We start from the raw sequence: 21,547 nt of genomic DNA on the forward strand, positions 1-21,547 counted from the left end.
GGGAGCGAGCGCCACGCCGCGCGCCGCCGCCGCCATGGCCCGCCCGCGCCTGCCTCGCGGGAGGGCGGTGAGCTCGCGAGACTCGCGTCATCCCCGCGCGCCGTCGCTGCCCAATCGCAGCCGGCGCGCCCGCGCAGCGCACCGGAAGTGGCGTCCTACCGCCGGCTCCTTGTCTTCAACGGCCGCGGCGCCCAGGTGAGGCGGGTTTGCGGTGTTGTCCTGGTTTGTGGGAGCCGCCGCCGTGGCTGCCGCGTGCTTGAGCGGGGAGCAGAGCTCTGGGGCGGCAGGCGTCCGTGGCAGGCCTCCCGGCAGGCCTCCCAGCAGCCCCTCCCGCAGGCCCTCGGCCGCGGCTCGCCCTGCGCCGTTGGGCTGCCGCGCAGCCTGCCCTGAGCTTGAACCGCCCTAAGTACTGCCGAAAGACCCCAGAGAGTCCGGGCTGTTTTCCCGCCGGCACCTGAAAGGGATTTATCATCTTCCTACTCGTACAGTAGAACCCTTTATTTCACTTGGTTTATGAGGATTCAGTCATGAAGGGATGTACGGTCACTCTAACTTTTGCTCTAAGGCCAATATTTCCTAGGCAATTAAATCATCTGCCTCTTAAAGTTTGTTTCAGTGCTTGGCATAAATTTTTTGTTTTGTTTTGCTGCAACCAGACTAATATTCTGAAATTTCACTTACATTAAATTCCTGTTCATTTCATTAGGGAGTTTGGCCTGAACAGCCACATAAAAAATTAAACAGAGAATTTGGCCGATGGCTTGTGTCAGTAGTAACATACTTATTTCAATTTTGGACTACCTAAAATGCCATAAGCATAATCAAAGGAGGTTTGGTGTATCCTTGTGCATTATTCTACCAGACTGTTGTTATATAATGTCCAAACTGAAGAATACTTTTGTTAAATTACAGATTATTTTAACATCCATATCACATTGGAGACAGCTTGGCTGACTGGAACTGCTGGTGGCTAGAAGCCATGAAGAAACATCTTACGTAGAACTTTTACATGATTGAAGCCATGGCGTCTTCAACAAATTTAGATGTTGGAGCCCAGTTAATTGTGGAAGAATGCACCACGAGCTACAGCCTTCCACCCATGCCAGACATTAAGGTGGAACATCAGCTTGACTCTAGCACAGAGGAAGGCCCAGCTCCGAGTGTCACCATGGGAATGAAATTCATTTTGCCCAATAGATTTGATATGAATGTCTGCTCGCGATTTGTGAAATCTCTGAATGAAGAGGACAGTAAAAATATTCAAGACCAAGTTAACTCTGACCTTGAAGTGGCATCTGTCTTATTTAAAGGTTGAACTTCATGGTACAAATGGTTGTGTGTGGACTGTCCCCTCCTGTTAAGCTGATATGTTAAAAAACCTCTCCGTTTGTCGTGTGTGTGCTAATCTGTAATAATTTTCTATAACTTGTTCCCTTAGATTTTTTATTATATACAGTCAGTAGTGAGTTATTAATGTAAACTAATTTCCCTCAAGGTTATTTTTAATTGAAAAGCAATGGCACAAAAAGTCTTTAATGTACTTAAGAGCTGAGGCTGATTATGAAAACAAGCTTGCTTTTGCTGGCTAACTCTCCAGTCTTACCACGTGCTACCCACTGTTGAATATACATGTTTTTTTTCAAAACGTCACTGAAAGCATTATATGATCATGTCAGCTTCAATAGCTTTGTGGGTCGTGTTTTACCCTTTCACTAGTATGATGATAAAATAACATAGTTTATACAGATGACTTTGTTTTATCAATATGGCTGCACAAAGCCTGCAGTCACTGTAGTGATTGATTGACTGATTTGGTTTCACACTATTTGAAAGTGAATATTGCTACAATTCTGCAAGCTGTTCCCTTCAGCTAATCTCCACCTGCTGCTGTGCAGCTTCATCAGAGTTGATTGGGGTTTTATCATGGCTGGGCTTATCTATAGAGAACAGAATTAGGGCTTATGTCTGTTTCCTCTAAACAACTGTGTTTATCAGTGTTTGCTTTATTATTTCAGACTGTTAGTAGTGTATCTTGTCATGATGCTGAATTTGCCGTAATATGCACAAACACAGACCTATTGTAGATTTTGATGATTTCTGCAATTTGTATTGTTTGGCTGCAGTTCAGCCATTGTAATTTTCAAAGTTTTTTGATTTGCAGGCCCTAAATGCTTTCTAGTGGAGCTGCAGACCTGAACAGCAAATTTAGACCTGTCAGCAATAGGGTTGTTTTTCTTAAGTAGCATTTGTGAACCCCTTAGAAGTAGTCCTGTGGATTCAGGGACCGCAGGTCAAAAATCCCTGGTAGGTCTCTTAATTCGATAACCTCAGCTGAAGCTATTTAACTGGTAAACAAAATGTAATTTTGTTTTCATCCTGTTACCCAGGGTCATCTATAGTTCTTTTAATCAGTTCTCTTCCCAGATTTGCACTTGAGTTTGTAATCATGAAGTTCTTTATAGCATGAATTCAGTGTGCATGTTAATTAGCTTCAAATCATTAATTACTAGTGCACACTAGTATCAAATCAGTTTGGCCAGTAATGGAGTTTCAGTCTTCACTATGCCTTTCCAGTATTTAATCATTCATCTTTTAAAAAAAAAAAATTGGCTTTTCAGCTACTTCTCAGAATCAGAAGCTATTCTTCTGTGAATTAGAAGCCAAGACAATGCATACATTCTGTAATAAAATACTGTTAGATTCTGATAGAAAGCTAAAAAGTTAGTACAAATAAACACAGCAACAGTGAGTGACTTCTTGAATTCTAATTGGTGTTTTGCTGTTGCATTTTCTACAAGTTAGTGTGGAAGATCTGTATTCCTACTGAATAAATATTCATAAGACATTCATAGTGCAGTTACAATTTTGTCAAACAGGAGTGGGAAAAGTCCTGATGAAGAAATTTAGTGAAGGTTGGGTCCAACCTTGCTGTGTATCGGTTAGAGAGTAGGCAAAAAGATGAGCTGAGCAGTTCTGTAAGCATGGCTGCATCATGTTCATTGCACTGGAGAGTGTCAATAAAGATATTACAGGTCAGGTAGTGCTCTCCTACCTGATAAATCCATGAGCAGAGAATCTGGACAAAGGCTTACTTCATTTTGATACCAAGGTGTTTCTGCGTGATACTACACTATACTTACATGTGGGGTTTCAGTACTGTTTAATGCCAGAAGTGAATGCAGTGCTTTCTTCAGTTGCATACCACCACAGTGGAAAAAGCGCATGTCACAAAGCTTACTTAATGCAGGTTTTAAAGATCTTGTCACACTGGTGCTTTCTAGTTCGACTTGGAATCTGTGGATTTCTTTTAAGGCTCTTACTAGCACTAAAATCATGTTTATTTTCTCTATTCAACATAGCTGAATGCAACATCCATCCTTCTCCTTCCCCTGGTATCCAAGTAAGACATGTTTACACTCCATCAACTACTAAGCATTTCTCTCCAATAAAACAGTCAACTACCCTAACTAACAAACATAGGGGAAATGAAGTCTCTACAACGCCTCTGCTTGTAAATTGTAAGTATCCTTCTGCCTTACTGTTGTTAATTATTTTTGTGAACTGTAAGCTAGCTACTTGCCAGATTTTTTCCATTTTTCTCTGGTCTTTTAATGAACTGTAATGTAGGAAGAAAACATTGAGATAATCTTGTCTCATTTCACATGATCCCAACCATAAAATGGTAATCCACCTGCTCTACTGAATTCATGACTGAAGCATGCTTTCCAGAGAGGATCCAATTCTTGATTTGAAAACCAGAAATATTTTTCTGATTCTTCTTAAGCTCTAATTTTATGTGCTTGATACAGAAACTTTTTAATTCTTAAGGTAGTAATTCCAGTTACTATCTTAAAATAAGGTGAAATAAGGTGAAATCTATGTATGCTTCAAATCCAAGTTCTGTACTGCGCAAGCCAATGGACATGTTATGCCCAACTCCAAATAGAGCGAAATGAAAATTTGTGTGCATACTGCATCCTTTTGCTTCCCTTTTTACAGCTTTATCAGTTCACCAGCTAGCTGCTCAGGGAGAAATGCTGTACCTGGCCACACGTATTGAACAAGGTAAGAGTAAGGGAGGTTAAATACCTTCTTTTTTTTTCCTTTGAGGAATTTATACCCTGTTATGCTTGAACTTATCTCCAAAGCTGCATAAAAAAATCTCCAGATGTGCTACAAATTGAAGGATATTTGGGGTATCTGTTCTTTGCAAATGTGGATTGTTGTTTTATGTGTGTCTCTCGCTGCTATGGTTTGTGTTTAAATGAAACATTATCGTTAGTGGGCGTTGTGGGTCAATTCCTTCTTCCCTCTGCTCCCCAGGTATATAGGTAATCCATGGAAATGAGAGAGGAGAATCTGTTAGTTCTATCAGGAGAGTTGCACCTTTTTTTAATTATTATTATTAGTTTAGTTTATAATTTAAAACACATTCCTATTAACAGTAGCTTTCCAGTTGTATTTAATCAGTTACTATATAGAGCTATATGTTGGTAATTCAAGCCATGGATCACATCTGCAGTGTAGCAGTTCTACTCATTCTGTGTCAACTCTATATAATATATTGAACAGAGTGATAGTATATTCTGATTGTACTATTAGTAATCAGCCTTGCTTTCAGTAAGTATTTGTTGAAATGTTTATGGAAAGCAGATAATGAGTAGCTGAGTATATATAGCTTGTTAATTATTCATATATATAAAAAGCAAATTGATTCTGAAATGTCAGTAATGGTTAAAATGCTTATAATAGTGTATAAGAAGGCATGCGGGTTTTTTTAAATGTTTAGATATAAAAGATTAATTCAACTCAACTTTTCAGTCAGTCATTTGTTTTTTCTTTTTTCTTCCAGCTCTTCTAGAAATAGATCTTAACCGTTTCCACAAAACACCCTATGTGATTACCTAAACTTTCAAGGAGATAGGGTTATGCTATCTATATTGCTTTGCAAGTTAATTCTTTAAAAGATTGTGTGTCTCTCACTGTATTGAAAAAGTACTTTCTGCAGTATAATACAGAATGTATTTCCTTATTTTTGAGGCAACCCTTCTCTCCAAAGGCATAGCCCAGATTACAGACAATCTGCCACATTTCTGAGTAAAAAAAGAGCTTGATTCATAGAACTAAGAAAAAAAAATCAGACTTCTACATTTTAATTTGGCTTGTTGGATTTTTGTTTTTTGCTTGTATGAGGATATTTGCATCACCACTGGGATTAAAATTTTTTTTGTAAGTTCACATGAGAATGACTGTTAGGGCACAGTCATGTCCATTCACAATGGATATGTCAGTACATTTATTCCAGCTCATACAATGCATCACTAAAGAGGATTATTGAATTGTATTTTCTTCTATAAACAGAAAATGTAATCAATCATAAGGATGAAGAAGGATTTACCCCTCTGATGTGGGCTGCTGCTCATGGGCAGATAGCAGTAGTGGAATTTCTCCTCCAGAATGTAAGGAAAATAATACAATTCATTTTAAATTTATTGATTGACTTTTTAGCTCATTTTGCATTTCTAGGCTTGTCAATGCTGCTATATATTTAAAAGTGTTAATGCTAAGTTCCCTGTGAAACCTCACTTCAAAAAAAAATATTGATTTGTGTTTTTCTTTTTTCTTTTTTTAATTATTATTATTTCAGGGTGCAGATCCTCAGATTTTGGGGAAAGGGCGAGAAAGTGCCCTCTCACTGGCTTGCAGTAAAGGATACACAGATATTGTCAAAATGCTGCTCGACTGTGGAGTTGATGTCAATGAGTATGACTGGGTGAGTCTCTGGCTGGAATTTACAAAATCACAGTGTGCTTTGGTCAGAAATTTGAAACAAGGCACAGCACTGGCTTGGGTTTGAAAATTGTTCTACCTCTTCTGAAATATCTAAGGCTTTCAAAACTTATGTGGGATGCTCTTCAACAAAATAAGAGAAGTCAGTCCTGTTGGTTCTGACTTTTCGTTGAAAAAAAGCAATGAGATTGATATCCTTGTAGAAGAGTGAGCTTACAGCCTAAACAATTGACCAAAAAAGATGGAAGACATGAAGAACCAAAACTGAGAACCTGATTTTTATATAAAGCCTATGAATTCTCTTATTGATGCACAGAAGTACTGGTATGTCAAGGAATTACAGTTGCAGACTGCTCAACCATTAAGTGCCTAAGGCTTTTTCCTGCTTTTGCAGAATGGAGGCACACCCCTACTCTATGCGGTGCATGGGAACCATGTGAAATGTGTAAAAATTCTTCTTGGTAAGCAAACTATCCAAACTGAACCATCAGTAATGAGGTACTACCAGTTCTTGTTGTCAGAAATCTGAGTTTGATTCTTCTCCTATTTTAAATAGAAAGTGGTGCTGATCCAACTATTGAAACAGATGCTGGCTATAATTCCATGGATTTGGCTGTAGCCTTGGGCTATCGGAGTGGTAAGTATTACAAATGTAAATTCTTTGATTTTTATCTTTACTGCTCCTTGTTTATGTAGCTGCTGTAATGAGCTGGTAGAGTTTTTGCAAATGTAAGAAGATTCCTCTCCTAAAAGTCTTTATACCCCTAAATGTATTAGGGCTAAATGAATAAGGTGATTTTTCTCCCTGGTTCAGAAACCAAGGTGCCTTGTAAGAAGATGTCACCTATCTGGATCCATATATTTGGGCACAGGTAGCAGTGAGTAGAGCTGATGCAGCCGTGATCTGGACAAGAGGAGCTGAACTGCTCCGCTACTCTGTGCAAAGAGTGTGTGTTGCACCAGACAATGATTATAGAGGCCTGCAGCCCCCCTGGACATTCACCCCTCACTCCAGTGTTCTGTTTGATTGCCATGATGTGATTTAATTTGCAAAACCTTATTCCCCTGTCAGACTAACTCTAGCAGAGGAGGGTTTATCTTGGAGGCAGACAATGATAGTGCAAGGATCAGTGAATTAGGCTACCTTACTTGGTTCTTCCCCATAGAAAAGAGAGAAGCAAAGAAGGGTCTTTACATTGTTTGTTTTTTTTCTGTGACACTGCCTTCTTTTTGAAAGCTGTGAAATCTCTGTAGTTCCAGAAACGAACTGAATCCAAACATAAGCCTGACATTGCACATGTAGCTTCTCCAAGCAAAGCCCTGTGCTTTTGGAGTAGTCAGTAACTTCATAGATATCTGACTATAGGACTCCTTCAAGAGTTCGATCTCAAAATGTTCAACAGTAGCAGTTTCTAACAAGCATTTTTGCCTACTTTCCATTTATAAGCTTAAAAATTCGCTTTCTGTTTGCTATCTGCCTATTCAAATCAGAGAACAGGTCATCACCTCCAAGAACTATCTCCCTTCATGGGTATATTCTTTTGGCATTATAGGAGACTTTTTTTCTGAAGGGATGCAGCAAACTCAGAGTGAATTTATTCCTGTCTGTTTATATTAAATGTTTGCACAGGGCAAGCCAGCATCTGCCAGAAAAATGGTATCGCCCTAAAGACTTGAAATTACATTAAACACTGATTAACCAGATTGCTTCTCTGCTTTAGTTCAACAGGTTATTGAGTCTCATTTATTAAGGCTACTTCAAAATATCAAGGAATAACGTCTGGCTCTTCTGTGGGTTTCAGCTCTTGGCTTGGAGATGTGGACTGCTTTTTAGCCCTGTAATCAGTGATAGGGGTTGTTTACACAGAATCACAGAATCACAGAATGGTTGAGGTTGGAAGGGACCTCTGGAGATCATCTAGTCCAACCCCCCTGCTCAAGCAGGGTCACCTAGAGCACCTTGCACAGGATCGCTTCCAGGCAGGTTTTGAATATCTCCAGAGAAGGAGACTCCACAACCTCTCTGGGCAACCTCTTCCAGTGCTCTGTCACCCTCACAGTGAAGAAGTTTTTCCTCATGTTCAGATGGAACTGTCTGTGTTTCAGTTTGTGCCGGTTGCCTTGTGTTCTGTCGCTGGGCACCACTGAAAAGAGTCTGGTCCCATCCTCTTGACACCCTTCCTTCAGATACTTGTACACGTTGATAAGATCTCCTCTCAGCCTTCTCTTCTCCAAGCTAAACAGGCCCAGCTCTCTCAGCTTTTCCTCATAAGAGAGATGCTCCAGTCCCCTAACCATCTTTGTAGCCCTTGGCTGGACTTGCTCCAGTAGTGCCGCATCCCTCTTGTACTGGGGAACCCAGAACTGGACGCAGTACTCCAGATGGGGCCTCACCAGGGCTGAGTAGAGGGGGAGAATCACCTCCCTCAACCTGCTGGCAACACTCTTCCTGATGCAGCCCAGGATACCATTGGCCTTCTTGGCCACAAGGGCACATTGCTGCCTCATGCTTAACTTGGTGTCCACCAGCACTCCCAGGTCCTTCTCRGCAGAGCTGCTTTCCAGCAGGTCAACCCCCAACCTGTACTGGTGCTGGGGGTTATTCCTCCATAGGTGCAGGACCCTGCACTTGCCTTTGTTGAACTTCATGAGGTTCCTCTCTGCCCACTTCTCCAGCCTGTCCAGGTCTCTCTGAATAACAGCACAACCCTCTGGTGTATCCGCCACTCCTCCCAGTTTTGTATCGTCAGCAAACTTGCTGAGGGTGCGCTCTGTCCCTTCATCCAGGCCACTGATGAAGAAGTTGAACAAGACTGGACCCAGTACTGACCCCTGGGGGACACCGCTGGCTACAGGCCGCCAACTAGACTCTGCACTACTGATTACAGCCCTCTGAGCTCTGCCATTCAGCCAGTTCTCAATCCACCTCACTGGCCACTCATCTAACCCACACTTCCTGAGCTTGTCTATGAGGATGTTATGGGAKACAGTGTCAAAAGCCTTGCTGAAGTCTAGGTAGACAACATCCACTGCTCTCCCCTCACCTATCCAGGCAGTCATTCCATCATAGAAGGCTATCAGATTGGTTAAGCATGGTTTCCCCTTGGTGAAGCCATGCTGACTACTCCTGATCACCTTCTTGTCCTCCACATGCTTGGAGATAGCCTCCAGGATGAGCTGCTCCATCACCTTTCCAGGGATGGAGGTGAAGGCTGATTGGCCTGTAGTTCCCTGGGTCCTCCTTCTTGCCCTTTTTGAAGACGGGGGTGACATTGGCTTTCTTCCAGTCTTCAGGCACCTCTCCTGTTCTCCATGACCTTTCAAAGATGATGGAGAGTGGCTTAGCAATAACATCTGCCAGCTCCCTCAGCACTCGTGGGTGCATCCCATTGGGGCCCACGGATTTGTGGGTGTCAAGTTTGCTTAAATGATCTCTAACCCGATCTTCCTCCACCAAGGGAAAGTCTTCCTTTCTCCAGACTTTCTCTCTTGCCTCCAGGGTCTGGGGTTCCTGAGGGCTGGCCTGAGCAGTAAAGACTGAAGCAAAGAAGGCATTCAGTAACTCTGCCTTCTCTACATCCAGGGCACCCACCCCAGTAACTTTACCTCAGTTCAAATATTTAACTGGTTTAACATGTGCTTCCTCTTCTTTCATTGCTATTTATAGAAATATGTGATGTCATCCTTTTACTAAAATGTCAGTTGTTGTGATGCATGAAAACTTTGTGAATAAAAGCAGTTTTGACTGTCTAAATGTTCACACAGAGTGCAATAGGTGGCATTGTGCCAACTGTCCTGCTTCTTCACATCATTGATAATATATTCACAGGAAGAAATTTGTTTAGATATTGAAGTATATCACCATAGAAGGTAGATGTCTTTACTATTAATAGTACCAAAATGTGCAGCATGTATAATTTGTTTTTGAGGTCCTCTGTTAAAATTACTGTGCCAGCTTTTGTCTTTGATTTTTAAAAAGTTGATAATAAATTGGAGGACTTGGATGATGGTGATTTAATTCCTATCAAATTTCTTTCTGCATCCCTCTGCCTTCCCGTTCTAGTTCTAGAACAACTGTGTGAGAGTGTCCTTTTAGGTACAAATTTCAGCCTTTCTCGGCTGAAATGTGGTCCTTTGGATGTCCCATTGTAACTGCTGTAAGTTTGAGCAGCTATTACATGATTTTGAAATTAGGTGAAAAATCAGGGAATGTTAATAGATATCCTAGTGGACACCTGTGCTTCATCACAACTACATTGAGTGATGGGACATGTGATATTTTTGCACAAATAATAGACGAGCTTTTGAAACAGACCTTTCAGAACTTTTTCCCTGCCATTACATATGGATCCCCCATGTGCTGTTCACGTGCATGTACATAGGCGTTTAGCCGTTGTGTCCACTAGAGGTCCGACGTGTTCACATACATACACCCCATATCCCCGCCTTTCTTCCCCAATCCATGGGGAGTGAGCCTGGTCTCCTATTCAGCTTGCTCTTCCCCTAGAGCTGAAGTGAAGTGACACGAGTGGAATGCACATGTACAGGACAAAGGAGCTAGGAAGTTACTAGCTGTATTACTAGTACTGCATCTCCACTATGTTCAATTTTTCTATCTGAAAATTGTTCCAAACACAAAGCAAATCAATACTGTGTAAAGTACATGCACTGGGATCCTAGAGAAGGGTATGGGGAAGGCCAGGGCTAACCCAGCTGAGTTCTTTGGGCCAGAGCCATAGAAATAATGAATTCAGAATGCTAGCTTTGTTATTTCAAAGTGACTGAATATACAGCAGGGGAAAATGTAGGGGGAATTAAAAAAAAAAAAACTCTATGAATTAAGCCTGAATTCATGGCCAAATTTCTCTCTGACTTTGTACTGAAACTTCTGTGGTGTATAAAAAGTGTAAATCAGGGCAGAATTAACCTCTGAAATGTGGTTGCTGTGAAAACCAGTCAAGAAATCCTTTTCTTTCAGGAAGCTGATATCTTATATGGAATGAACCTTAAGGGAGGCACTTTGAAATAAGGAAATGTAACTGATTTTGCAGGCACTGGTGAGATCCTTGGTACATTTAACTGAGTAGTATTATCTGTCTCCCAGTGTTTAACTACTTTCTTTGCTTCTAATATAGGGCTTACATCCATTTTTTAACATGGTTTTAGGTTTGATTTGTCAAATGAAAGAAACAGTAAATGTGATGTGTCTTGGAAGCAGAGAGGGAAATTATGTTTTATAATTAAATCAGTATCCAGAAAAATGTAAATGTAAAAATGTATTTGAAGATAAAATAATGCAATGTGGCAATTACTGTAAGCTTGCATATTGGAAATAGTTAGATGTAATGGCCTTTGTAAAAAAAAAAAGTTTTGAACTGTAACCCTTTTAAGTACTTTCATGTTTTTTGAAAATAGAAAATGCAAACTCTTCCTAAAACTTAATAACCTGTGCCATTCCTGGTTAATTTCTAACACATCTGTAAAAACATGCTATATAATAATGCATAAGAAGCAAAATTTCCTCTTTCTGTAATATTTGTATTATAGGAAAACTTTTTTAATGAAAAGCCTCCAGTATCTGCTCTGCATTTTGTTTTAAGCTTCACTCAGCACTGACTTAAATATATGTGAAAGAAACTAACCAGTATCTATTACATGGAAATACATCTGAGAAAATGGATTTTCCAATTATATGAAAAAATTGAGGGATATGGAATAAGATAGTAAAATGTAAAATTCCTTCCATCTTTTTTGCTTTAGAATTTCAAGCTATTATAAGAATCACTGTGCATCCCACAAAAATGAATACAGAAGTGAAGACAGTCATCTTTCAGAAGCTGTTTTCTGCAGCGAGAGCCCTTTCTGTACCATTACCTTATGCTGCTAAAGCAATGCACATGGAATTGAGGTTGTCAGTGGCCCCTGCGATGGCCCTAGAGGGAACAGCCAGCAGTATTTCATAAGCTGTAATTCAGGTACCCTGAGGGAAACTTGGTCAGAGCTAGCAAACTGCAAGGAGAAACTCTGTGAAGAGAAAGTTTTACTTTCACTGGAAAAATCAGCATAAAGACAGCACAGACAACTGCTGATTATGCAGTATCAACAGCACAGCCCCACTCCACATACTTTTGTGGTTTTTTAAGGCACAATGATTAATTTTGATTTCTCTTGGTGTAAATATTTCTCAGTATAATAGTTGTAGGAGTGAGGAGCCCCAACCCCTTGTCGGTTTTCTTTGTTTATAGTGATAAAACCTAAAAGCCCCTGATCCAGGGTTGATACATGTTTTGAAATGTCAGCTTACGCATTTTGTTTGAGTGAATTATTTCCATAGCCTCCCCCCTCGGCTGGTGGAGAGAAGATGCTAAGAGTTACCTTTGAGCCATGCCTGTGGGTCTGAATGCAGCACAGTATTTTCTCACCATAGCATGCCACAGGACTGGAGGAATTTGAAAATTGTCAGCCCTAAATCTAACTCCAAGTTGATTCTCCCTGAGCATTTTGACAAAGTCCCTTGCCAATGTAATTTCTTATAGGATTGTTAATAAAATATTTTACATTTCATTTTGAGTGACAGCATTCTGTATCCCAGAGTGTTGTTTAATATAAGTTGCTGTTTCTGATTAACTAAATTATTTTTGCCAAATTTCAGTGTGCAGCATGTAATCATAGATATCATGAACTCTGCCTCACAAAGCAGATTGCCTAGCACAATTTGATGTAGTAATAACAGCCAAATGCTTTAGAGTTGCACAAAGTCTTTGTCTCATTCATTCATGTTTGATGTTGCAGCATATTCTAGTCTGTTTGGCAGAAAGAGTACACAACAAGTGAACTGTCATCTGCAGTGCAGTGGGTAGGGTGTTTATCAGAATTAACATTCATTTATAGCTACTAGTGGCTGCAATAGCTTGGAAGCCTTACAGTGTAAGATAGCCTCTTATCTGTTGGCAGGGAGGTGAGTGAAAACTGAAGAAGAAAGCAGCTCTATTCATAGAGGACAATAATACAGATGGGAACTAATTCAACCAAGGAGAAAACGAAACATTGCATATCCCCTTTAATTGCTCAAATTCCTGCTTTCTCACATTTAAGCAATGACTGAGATAGAGATTGAACCAACAAAAATAGAACAGCCATAAATAGATTTTTAATATTTTATTAAAAGAAGTTAACATGCCATCTTTAAAGAGATTCTTAAAGAGAACAAATTTAAATCTGTACCTTTCCATCCAGACAGGATTCAGTAAATTGAAAAGAATTAATCATGGACAGTGTTAGCATTAGTATTTGCACGTAAAGTTGGATGAGCTCTTTGTAATGCTCTTCCCTGTCTGTTCTGGTTTTCTCTGGGACCTGTTACTTGTTCCACTCTGTTGCCTTCTTTGTTCATCTGTCTTGTACTTTGAATTACCACTTGAATTTCTGAGATAGTTACAGAAAGCAGCAACCTCCTGCTAGACCTTCCCAGAATACAGCCTCATCTCCCTCCAGCCTCCTGTGGCTTTTCCCTTGGTTTAAAAGCATAACTGCACCTGACACAGCTGCTCCATGCCAAGTAGGGACCAGGTGCCCACAGCAGGGAGCCAGGGAATGTAGGGCAGAACACAGAACAGGGTTTCTGCTCTCCACATTTTCAAAGGTCCACGATAGGTGATCACAGCTCCTCACTGTGGCACCAGGAGCAAACTCTAGTCCTGCAGCCATGGTGCAAGGATTACCCCCCAGCATTCATTTTTCAGAGAGAACTCAGCAGTTGGTCTCCAGGTGGTATCCATGTAGAAGGAAATACTCTGTTACTCATCTCCAAAGAGATGGAAGTCAGCCATTCAATCTTATTTGTACTTAGCTGAGAAACAACATAGACAAACTTCTACTCATAGTAAGCACTAGCTTTGTATTTCCAAAGATGTCTATTTTATAGTGCCTTAGTCTTACCTTCTTCCATTAACCTTTAAGTAATTTTGAAGCACATTCTTTCATGTTCTAATGAGGCTACTTAACTCAGAGCCTTAAGAGACAGCTATAAACTAGAGCCAGAAATACTTTTTATTTTCCTAAGTGTTGTTTTGTGATTTCTTGGAACAAAAATATCAGAAGTAGAGCAACCAAAAAAGGTTAGGCTAGTTCTAGGTAACTTGTTCTGCCTAAGCAGTTCGCATTCACTCTCTGCATGATCCCTAGCATGAACCAGATGCAACTCCATATTCTCACAACACTAAAGGATAAGGGATTGGGGGGGGGGGGGGGGAGACCACTCATATTTACTGTGATAGACTAAATCCATTGTGCATTTTTCACTTGGAAGCTGACTGTTAAGGGCATTCCAACACAGTTTTTCCTGACCATTGTGGACCACTTTCTTTTCTTTTCTTTACAACAATGGTATAAATCACTGGAGTGCAGACATGGCCCATCACTAGACTGATCATCATTAGTATTGTTATAGCAGTTCCGCTATGCACAGCTCCTGCTGCGCGGCACATATGCTTTCAGGAAGTACACTGCTCTCTCTGGCAATGAACATATAACCAGCTGAATTAGGAATTCAGTCACTTGGAACTTTAAAGATCAAAGATATTGTTAGGGTTTATTCCTAGGAATGACGTCTGAATAGATCTTTCTGTTGAGGTTGATTTGTTACCAAATTAAGCTAGCAATTCTTTACACATACAGGACTGCAGGGCATGTCAGTCAGTCTTCAGCAGATGAACACTGATTAAGCCAACCATGCAAGCAAGAATTAGTGGATCAGGGGAAGGTTGCAGAGCCCGGCAGAAAGGGAGATGTAAACTAGGCACAGCAACAAGGTGGATTATAGCTATGTGACTGCACTGTATAGCCCATCCTTCTCCTCCAAGAAGCAACCTAAATAATCCCTGGATAAATCTCTAAAGAAATTCTGACCTACATTGTGGAGAAATGTGCTTTGATTCATTATATAGATCAACTGTATGAAAATCTCATTTTTATCACCGAAATCAAAATTTGGCAGATATAGCCAGATGACAGGCTTTTCAGAGCCCATAACTTTTTCTAGAAAATGACTTAAAGGCCTGCATTGTTTTCACAGGACTCCCAGTTATTTTCTTGCAAGTATCTCGTGAGAACATATCATACCACATGATGGCTTCACTCAACCTTTCTAAATCATTGTCAGCTAGAGGATGCTGGATGATGTGCAAGCCACAGGCAAGTCTGATGTGCCAGAACTTAGCCAGGCTTCTGGCACAGTTGAAAAACAGACATGCCCTGGCTAAACCCTGTAAATCCCCGCACCCTGTATTTATTGCCATTAGGATATGTCTAACATCTTAAACAATATGAAGCGCTCAAAAATCAGTTGCTTCCAAGAATGCATCATAAAAGCAGCTTGCTCTAACTATTCTGTACCTGTGGCATGAAGCCTATTGCAAATATTGGGTAAGATCATAGGCACGCAGCATTGCCATTGTCTCCAAAAAGGGTTTTGTTCAGAAACATTATGCTTCTCTGCTCACATAAAGTGACCATGTTTCAAGAAGACTCACAGCCTTCCAGAAAATATGCTGGTGCACTGATCTGCATTAGTGAATATATTTTGAAGGCTCAATCCCCCTCAGAGTCCAGTTTACTGCCTGCTGGCATAATTTGTCTGTCAAATCTGCTATATTTCCTAAGGAGACTAAAGAACCACATAGATGGGACTTGCTTAAAAAAGCAAAAATAAAAACAGCTTTATGTTTTGAAACAAGCAGTGTTTTATTTTCAAGGTATGAATAAATAAAATAGGATAATGCTAAAGTACAAGGAACAAATAAAATTAAATAAAAGGGACAGTTTTACAACTGTGAGAGACCTGCCACACTAAAGCAGTATGATAATCCATCTAGTCTACAGTTCCTGACAAGGTCAGTCTAGACACCAGCATAGATCTGCACAAGGTCACATCCATGTGAGTCTGGATTTCCTATGCTTGTTAAAAAAAAAAAAAAAAAGACTCAATGGATCCTGAAACCTTTATGCTGATCTAACTTTTACCAACAGTAGAAATAAAAGTCTTAAAGAACATGACCCCTAGGTAGTACTTACTGGAGCGTAAAATGCTACAAATGTGCACAGGGGTTGTCTATCCAAATGCTGCCCCAACATATGCTAAAGGCAAACCCTGACTGCCTGAGCTGGCTATGCTGGTTTCACTCTGTTTAGGAACTTCCCTACATCAGGAAGAAATGCAGCATCTCCTGATTTCTAACACTAAGTGATGCAAAGCTGCCAGAAGGTGAGTAAATTAATTTTCACATTATTTCCTCTCTGCCACTTTGGATGCAACCTGCCTCAGGGACAAAAATGTGTAACAAATACCTCAAATCAATGTACCTGCCACTTTGCTGCCACAAGTGTTCAATTTTTCACTTCATTTTTAGTTTAGGTATGAATCCTACAAACAATTGTATTCATATTAATTTTGCAGGATCAGAGCCTCGAGGCAGTAACCATCTTTCACCATATATTTACATAAGACTCAAGGCTACTGCGGGCAGCTCAAACCCACAACAGTGACTCAACAAAATGTGAATTAACTGATCTGTAAAGATGAAGCCAAATGACATTAGAAATCAGCACAAGTGTAGAAGTTTTTAAAATGTAGTTGTTCTTAATAAATATTTAGCAACAGTTCCTATTCACTCAAATCTGCTCCCTTTATACATCACAGCCATGCTGCTCAGTAAAGTGGCTTTAATGAAGCATTACTGCTTTTAACTCCTACTTGTCCTACACAGTCAACAACTCTGGAAAGGCAAGGAAGATTTTAATCCATTGCATGTATTACCAACACCATTCTACTGTAGCTGCCAGTTACACCACACAGGTGTGTAACTCCACAGATGTGGCAATGAAACACTAATTTCACATATGTAGTGAGGGCCTACTTTGGCCCGCACAAACACCATCACATTATCTTTGCTTTGCACAGTCAGAAGCGGTTAGGAGTGCAAGAAGCCCTCTTAGATATCAGTTTGGTCCTTAAAAGGTGGCAGTCTTGCTTATGCAGAGCATAATTAATAAGAATTCACTGCAAAACAGCAACTTACAAAATGCCACTGTTGAAAGCAGGTCTGACCCTTGGGCTGTACTCAGTTAATCTCTACGATCGCCTGATGCAGTTGCACAAAGTAAAAGGAAAGCAGCATAGCAGGACGAGACACAGTTCTAGGAGCTGTTGCTTAAAACCAGAGTTCCTTCTGCTTCAACAGACACTTCAAACACCCTCATATCTGACTTTTAAAAACCCAAGTTTAACAAATCATTTTAAATCCTGCTCTAACAGTCACAAATGTTTGCCACAACTGAATGAATGACACAGCCTGGGATTAGCAGGCAGCACACAGAGGTTGTTTAGCAGAAGACTGCTCAGTTTCCCATGGCTAAAATTTGAGATGCCAGCTCAAGTCCACTAGAGACGATTAGCTCAGGTGTGGCACCATGAACAACCACATTGGTTTGTGACCGGAGAACTCAGCTCTGGGTGTCTTCTGAAAACTGTGAGAGTGGGGCACTGCCTGCATCAACATTTTTCCAACACTTGGAAAAAATAATCAGCTACTTCTACTCAGTTCAAGAGGAATGTGGAATCAGAATTTCAAGTGCAGCGGATATTGGCACCATTAGCTGCCAATATCCTGTATAACACACCAAATCCCTGACTGAATCGGAGTAACAGAAGTGTTGCATAAGTTGGTTATTTAATATCAAAAACAAAAGCATTGGTTATTCCATGGTCATATTGACCTTCAACTGGCCCAGGATCAGAATAGTAATGAGATGCCTTAAAATTTATACCTGGCACAGCCTGTGTAAGAAATAATACAGATATACATAATATAGTTATTGCTTACATCTTTATATCACTAATTAAGATTTGTTCAGATTCAATAGTAATGCAAGAAGTTGGGCTGTAACTCACCTGTAAAAACATTATTTATCCCTGCACAACACAGAAACCCGTTAGGATTCTTTTTCATTGTCATGCTAGCTTTAGTGCAATGTAAAGGCAATGCACAAGTTGCACTTGTGAAATCTATTTCCCATAAAAACAAGGAGTCTAGCTAGAAAATAAAGTAACAGGATTACAACTCTTTTCCTTCTGCTAAGTAATATTATTTGCCTAAAGACAGTCCACAGATGAAGTGACAGAAGGCAGAACATTAACAGAACAACGCAAGATCTGCATGGTGAGAGCACAAGTACATATATACTATCCAGAAACCACAGCTTAAAGTTGATTAAAGTACACAGAAATAGTTATATGTATGATTGTCAAAGCTTCTAGATTCACCCACTTTTTATCCATCTTTAAAGCTATCCAGGTTGACTCACAGTCAAACTAATCTTGGTATTTTCTCATGCTATAAACCACTCAGCTAGCCAAGTAAGCTTACCTCAGCTGCACTGTCAGCTCCTTTTCTGTAAAAAGACTTCATTCCAATCTTTTTAACACCACATAAAATAGAAAGATTTTCAGCAACTCTAACAATTACTGGATGTGGCTGAAGCTACAGGAGAAAGGGAACAAAAAAAAAAAACTTAAAAAAAAAAATCAGGAGTCACATTCCATGGATTTAAGTCCAAAACATGCAAAATACTTGACAAAGTTTTAAACTACCTAGCTAAAAAAAAAAAATCTCTCCTCTTGACACCTTCTGTAGATGTGCCACTATCTCATCAGCCACTTAAGGCTGTAATCTAGGCATCATCATCTCTACAGACTTCCCCGTAGACTCTTCTACCCACACTGAATATTAACTCTACTTTTGTATGTTCCAATCCATGCTCACAAACAGCATGAGCAGCTAGGTTCCATGAGCTGGCTTCTCAAGTACTACAATATTTTTTTCCCCACAGCCAGGAACATTCCCTAAAAGATACCACATCAAACTCACAAGACTTAAGAGAATCCAACCTTTTTTTTTTTTCCTTTTTTTTAAATAGTAATTTAAGACCTCTTCTAGAGCTTTTTATAAAAACAATGTTATTAAAAAAATCATTGTAGAGAACTTTCATATTTACACACACAGTGCTAAAACAAAAGATACAGTTTCACAATCTTGTGAAAGCATTTTAACTTTTTTTATTAAAGATACTAATTTTAAACAAGAGCAGAGTCCTTAAAGCCTGAGCAGCTTAAGAATTATGAAAATATTTCTAAAAAACTGTTACAAAACTGATGAAAAATTTCATTAGTACCCACTACTGCATTGGAACCAAACTGTTACAAAGCTTATTGTGACATTTTATGCACAGAACCAGAGCATTGCTTTAGCTTTTCTAAAATTAAACCTCAAATAGACCTTTGTTTCAATTGAAACCCAGGCATCTATTTTCAGTTCTCCATTGTCCAAGATATTTCGAACAGATATATGAAACCATTTTCTTTGAGCAAGACTACAGATGCAAGTCCCTAATGGCATAATTATAGCATGGTTACATAGAAGTTCAAGCTAATGAGAAACATCAACATGTAACTATTTTCTGTTTCTACCAGTTAATGACAGACTAGGAAGATAACCACATTCCTTATTAAGAGAATATAATCACAGCATGGAATCCAAGACTGAATATTTAAGTGTTAGACATGAAGATTACTATTAACTTCAACAGGACAATTACTTCCATTTAGAATCTGCTATAATCACAAACACACTTTGATCATTTCTTGATCCTCAGTCACGGCTTACTTACATTTAAATATGCTAGTATTTCCTGACTGGGAGTGTACCTAGCACGTAGACTTCCACAGAGATGTCACATGCCCACTTATCACTGAATTCGCATTAGTTTTGCATTTCAAATATATTAGAAGTCTTTCAGCAAGGTTTTGGGGGTTTTGTTTTTTGTTTGTTTGTTTTTTTTAAAGAACCACCAAGTATGTACACTAGATAGTGGAGAAAGTTAACACTATCTAGATCATACAAGATATTAAATTACTTCATGAGACAGAAACCAAGATGAAGCATTTCATAAGCAAGGACTACAGTGGCTCAGATAACGGAGTATTTTCAAAAATTTACACATTTGACTCACAAAATGGGTAACATTTCTTGATTTCTCCAAGAAGTCAGCAGACAAATTTATTTAATTGACAACTCACAGGAGGTGTGGTAGACAAACGTGCAGAATTTGTTTTTCTCCTTTTATTGGGCAATTCACTTAAGGTCACCACACCTATTTCAAAACTTAATTTTGCATAGTTTGTCTTCTCCACCTTATTGTCACAGTTGTTCAACAAATGCACTTTCTCATTTGAATTAATTCAAAACTAGAAATGTAGTTTACCAATAAAGTATTTGTGCACCAAAACAAGAAGTAAACTGAAATCATTCCTGTAAGTTCTTGCACCTGACCTCAGCCATGTCTCACTCCAGCCACGTCTCAGCCACACTTGCATCAGGCTGCTGCCTTGCCTCAAACCGCAGGAGCTAAGCAGCTTGAACAAGTTCCTCCACTCTTTCCCAAGAGCAACAACGACTTATACCATGACAGACATGCTGGGCAAGTCAAACACAGCCCCACCCTTTCCTGACACGATGAGAACCTTTATGTTACAACAATCTCTGAAGCTTTACCCTGAATTTTATCCTGCACAAAACAGGACGGATTTCCACTTCCTGAAGTATTTGTTCTAAAGAGAAAACCTTAGAAGAGGACTCTACTACCAGCCTAATCTCCTCTGTTTTGGTTTTGCAAGTGATCCCATCCATCAATAACAGCAAAGACTCCCAAGTCTAAAGTTTAGCCCTCATCCCAGGAACTTCAGCTACGCAAAGGTCAGACTGGAAATTAAAGTCTTGTTTCCCAGAAAAATTCCCTCATTCTCTGAAACACCTATAAGTAATAGAAAGAATATACTCCTGAACAACCAAATATAATTATTAGTTAATACACCTAAAGCTGCTAATATTGACTTAAGACCCACAATCAATTCTATTAAACCTTTTCCTTTCCTATACTTCCATTCCCCCCACATAATGGATTTTTTCAGATAAATGAAATGAAAATACAGGGACAACATTTTAATCTCATTAAATAGTTATATCCTGGAGATGCCTATTGAACTCTCCCTGAACATGAAATGTAACATTATATCTAGTTCCTCCAAGATGCCAGCAGCTTGCTACTATTCTTTAAAGCCCAAAAGAAAGTTCTCTCCCAACATGCATGTTTTACATTATATTAAAACACTGTAAAGTAATTCTAGAATACAGATGTATTTCTTAAATTCAGTAGATTAGGTGACTTAGCAACTCAACCTATAAACACTGGGAATTCACTGGTTAAGTCTAAAATGCTCAATTAAGCACTGAGAAAGTTTAGAAGCCAATGTTTTCTAATACAGCAACAGGAAGATGCTCTGCAGAAAAGCAAGATGACAATTTAGGATTGTTTAATATTTAAGGCCAATCTTTACTGAAAAAATTTTTGCTCTTCTGATAAGAAGCCACACTGAAAAGTTTATCTTATGTTTTTATTGTATGCCAAAGTTCATTAAAGATGGGGTTTTGCCTGTATATGAGTTACTCAAAAGTTGCATTTAGGCAGAGATTCATTAGCAATCTGACTTATTTGAAAGCATATGTTTAAGTTCAACCAGGCCATAAAAATAATATCATGTACAAGCAATAACTAAAAAGAGCTGCAAGGGTCAAGGAGTTTCCAATATTACAGATCTCGTGATCTCAACAGGAAATTAAAAAAAAAAAATCAAATAAAAGCAGTC

General features: G+C 39.4%; 1 protein-coding gene across 7 annotated transcripts; it reads left to right on the top strand.

Annotated features, from left to right (window-relative positions):
• The first annotated feature begins 126 nt into the window (after positions 1-126).
• On the top strand, positions 127-21,530 carry ANKRA2 (ankyrin repeat family A member 2). 7 transcript variants are annotated; one of them, XM_026057418.1, is made up of 9 exons: positions 127-195; positions 913-1,323; positions 3,360-3,518; positions 4,000-4,065; positions 5,362-5,459; positions 5,648-5,773; positions 6,185-6,251; positions 6,347-6,427; positions 14,864-21,530. In XM_026057418.1, exons 2-9 carry the CDS (start codon positions 1,239-1,241, stop codon positions 15,106-15,108), a joined length of 927 nt encoding a protein of 308 aa, XP_025913203.1. In that variant the 5' UTR covers positions 127-195; positions 913-1,238; the 3' UTR covers positions 15,109-21,530. The 7 variants fall into 7 exon arrangements, with proteins under 7 accessions (XP_025913203.1, XP_025913197.1, XP_025913200.1 ...); XM_026057412.1 differs by having other exon boundaries at positions 913-1,310; XM_026057415.1 differs by lacking the exon at positions 14,864-21,530 and adding an exon at positions 11,551-12,543 and having other exon boundaries at positions 913-1,310.
• Positions 21,531-21,547: the final 17 nt, after the last annotated feature.

This window comes from Apteryx rowi, unplaced genomic scaffold, assembly GCF_003343035.1.
Source record: "Apteryx rowi isolate R43461 unplaced genomic scaffold, aptRow1 scaffold_139, whole genome shotgun sequence".
NCBI lineage: Eukaryota > Metazoa > Chordata > Aves > Apterygiformes > Apterygidae > Apteryx > Apteryx rowi.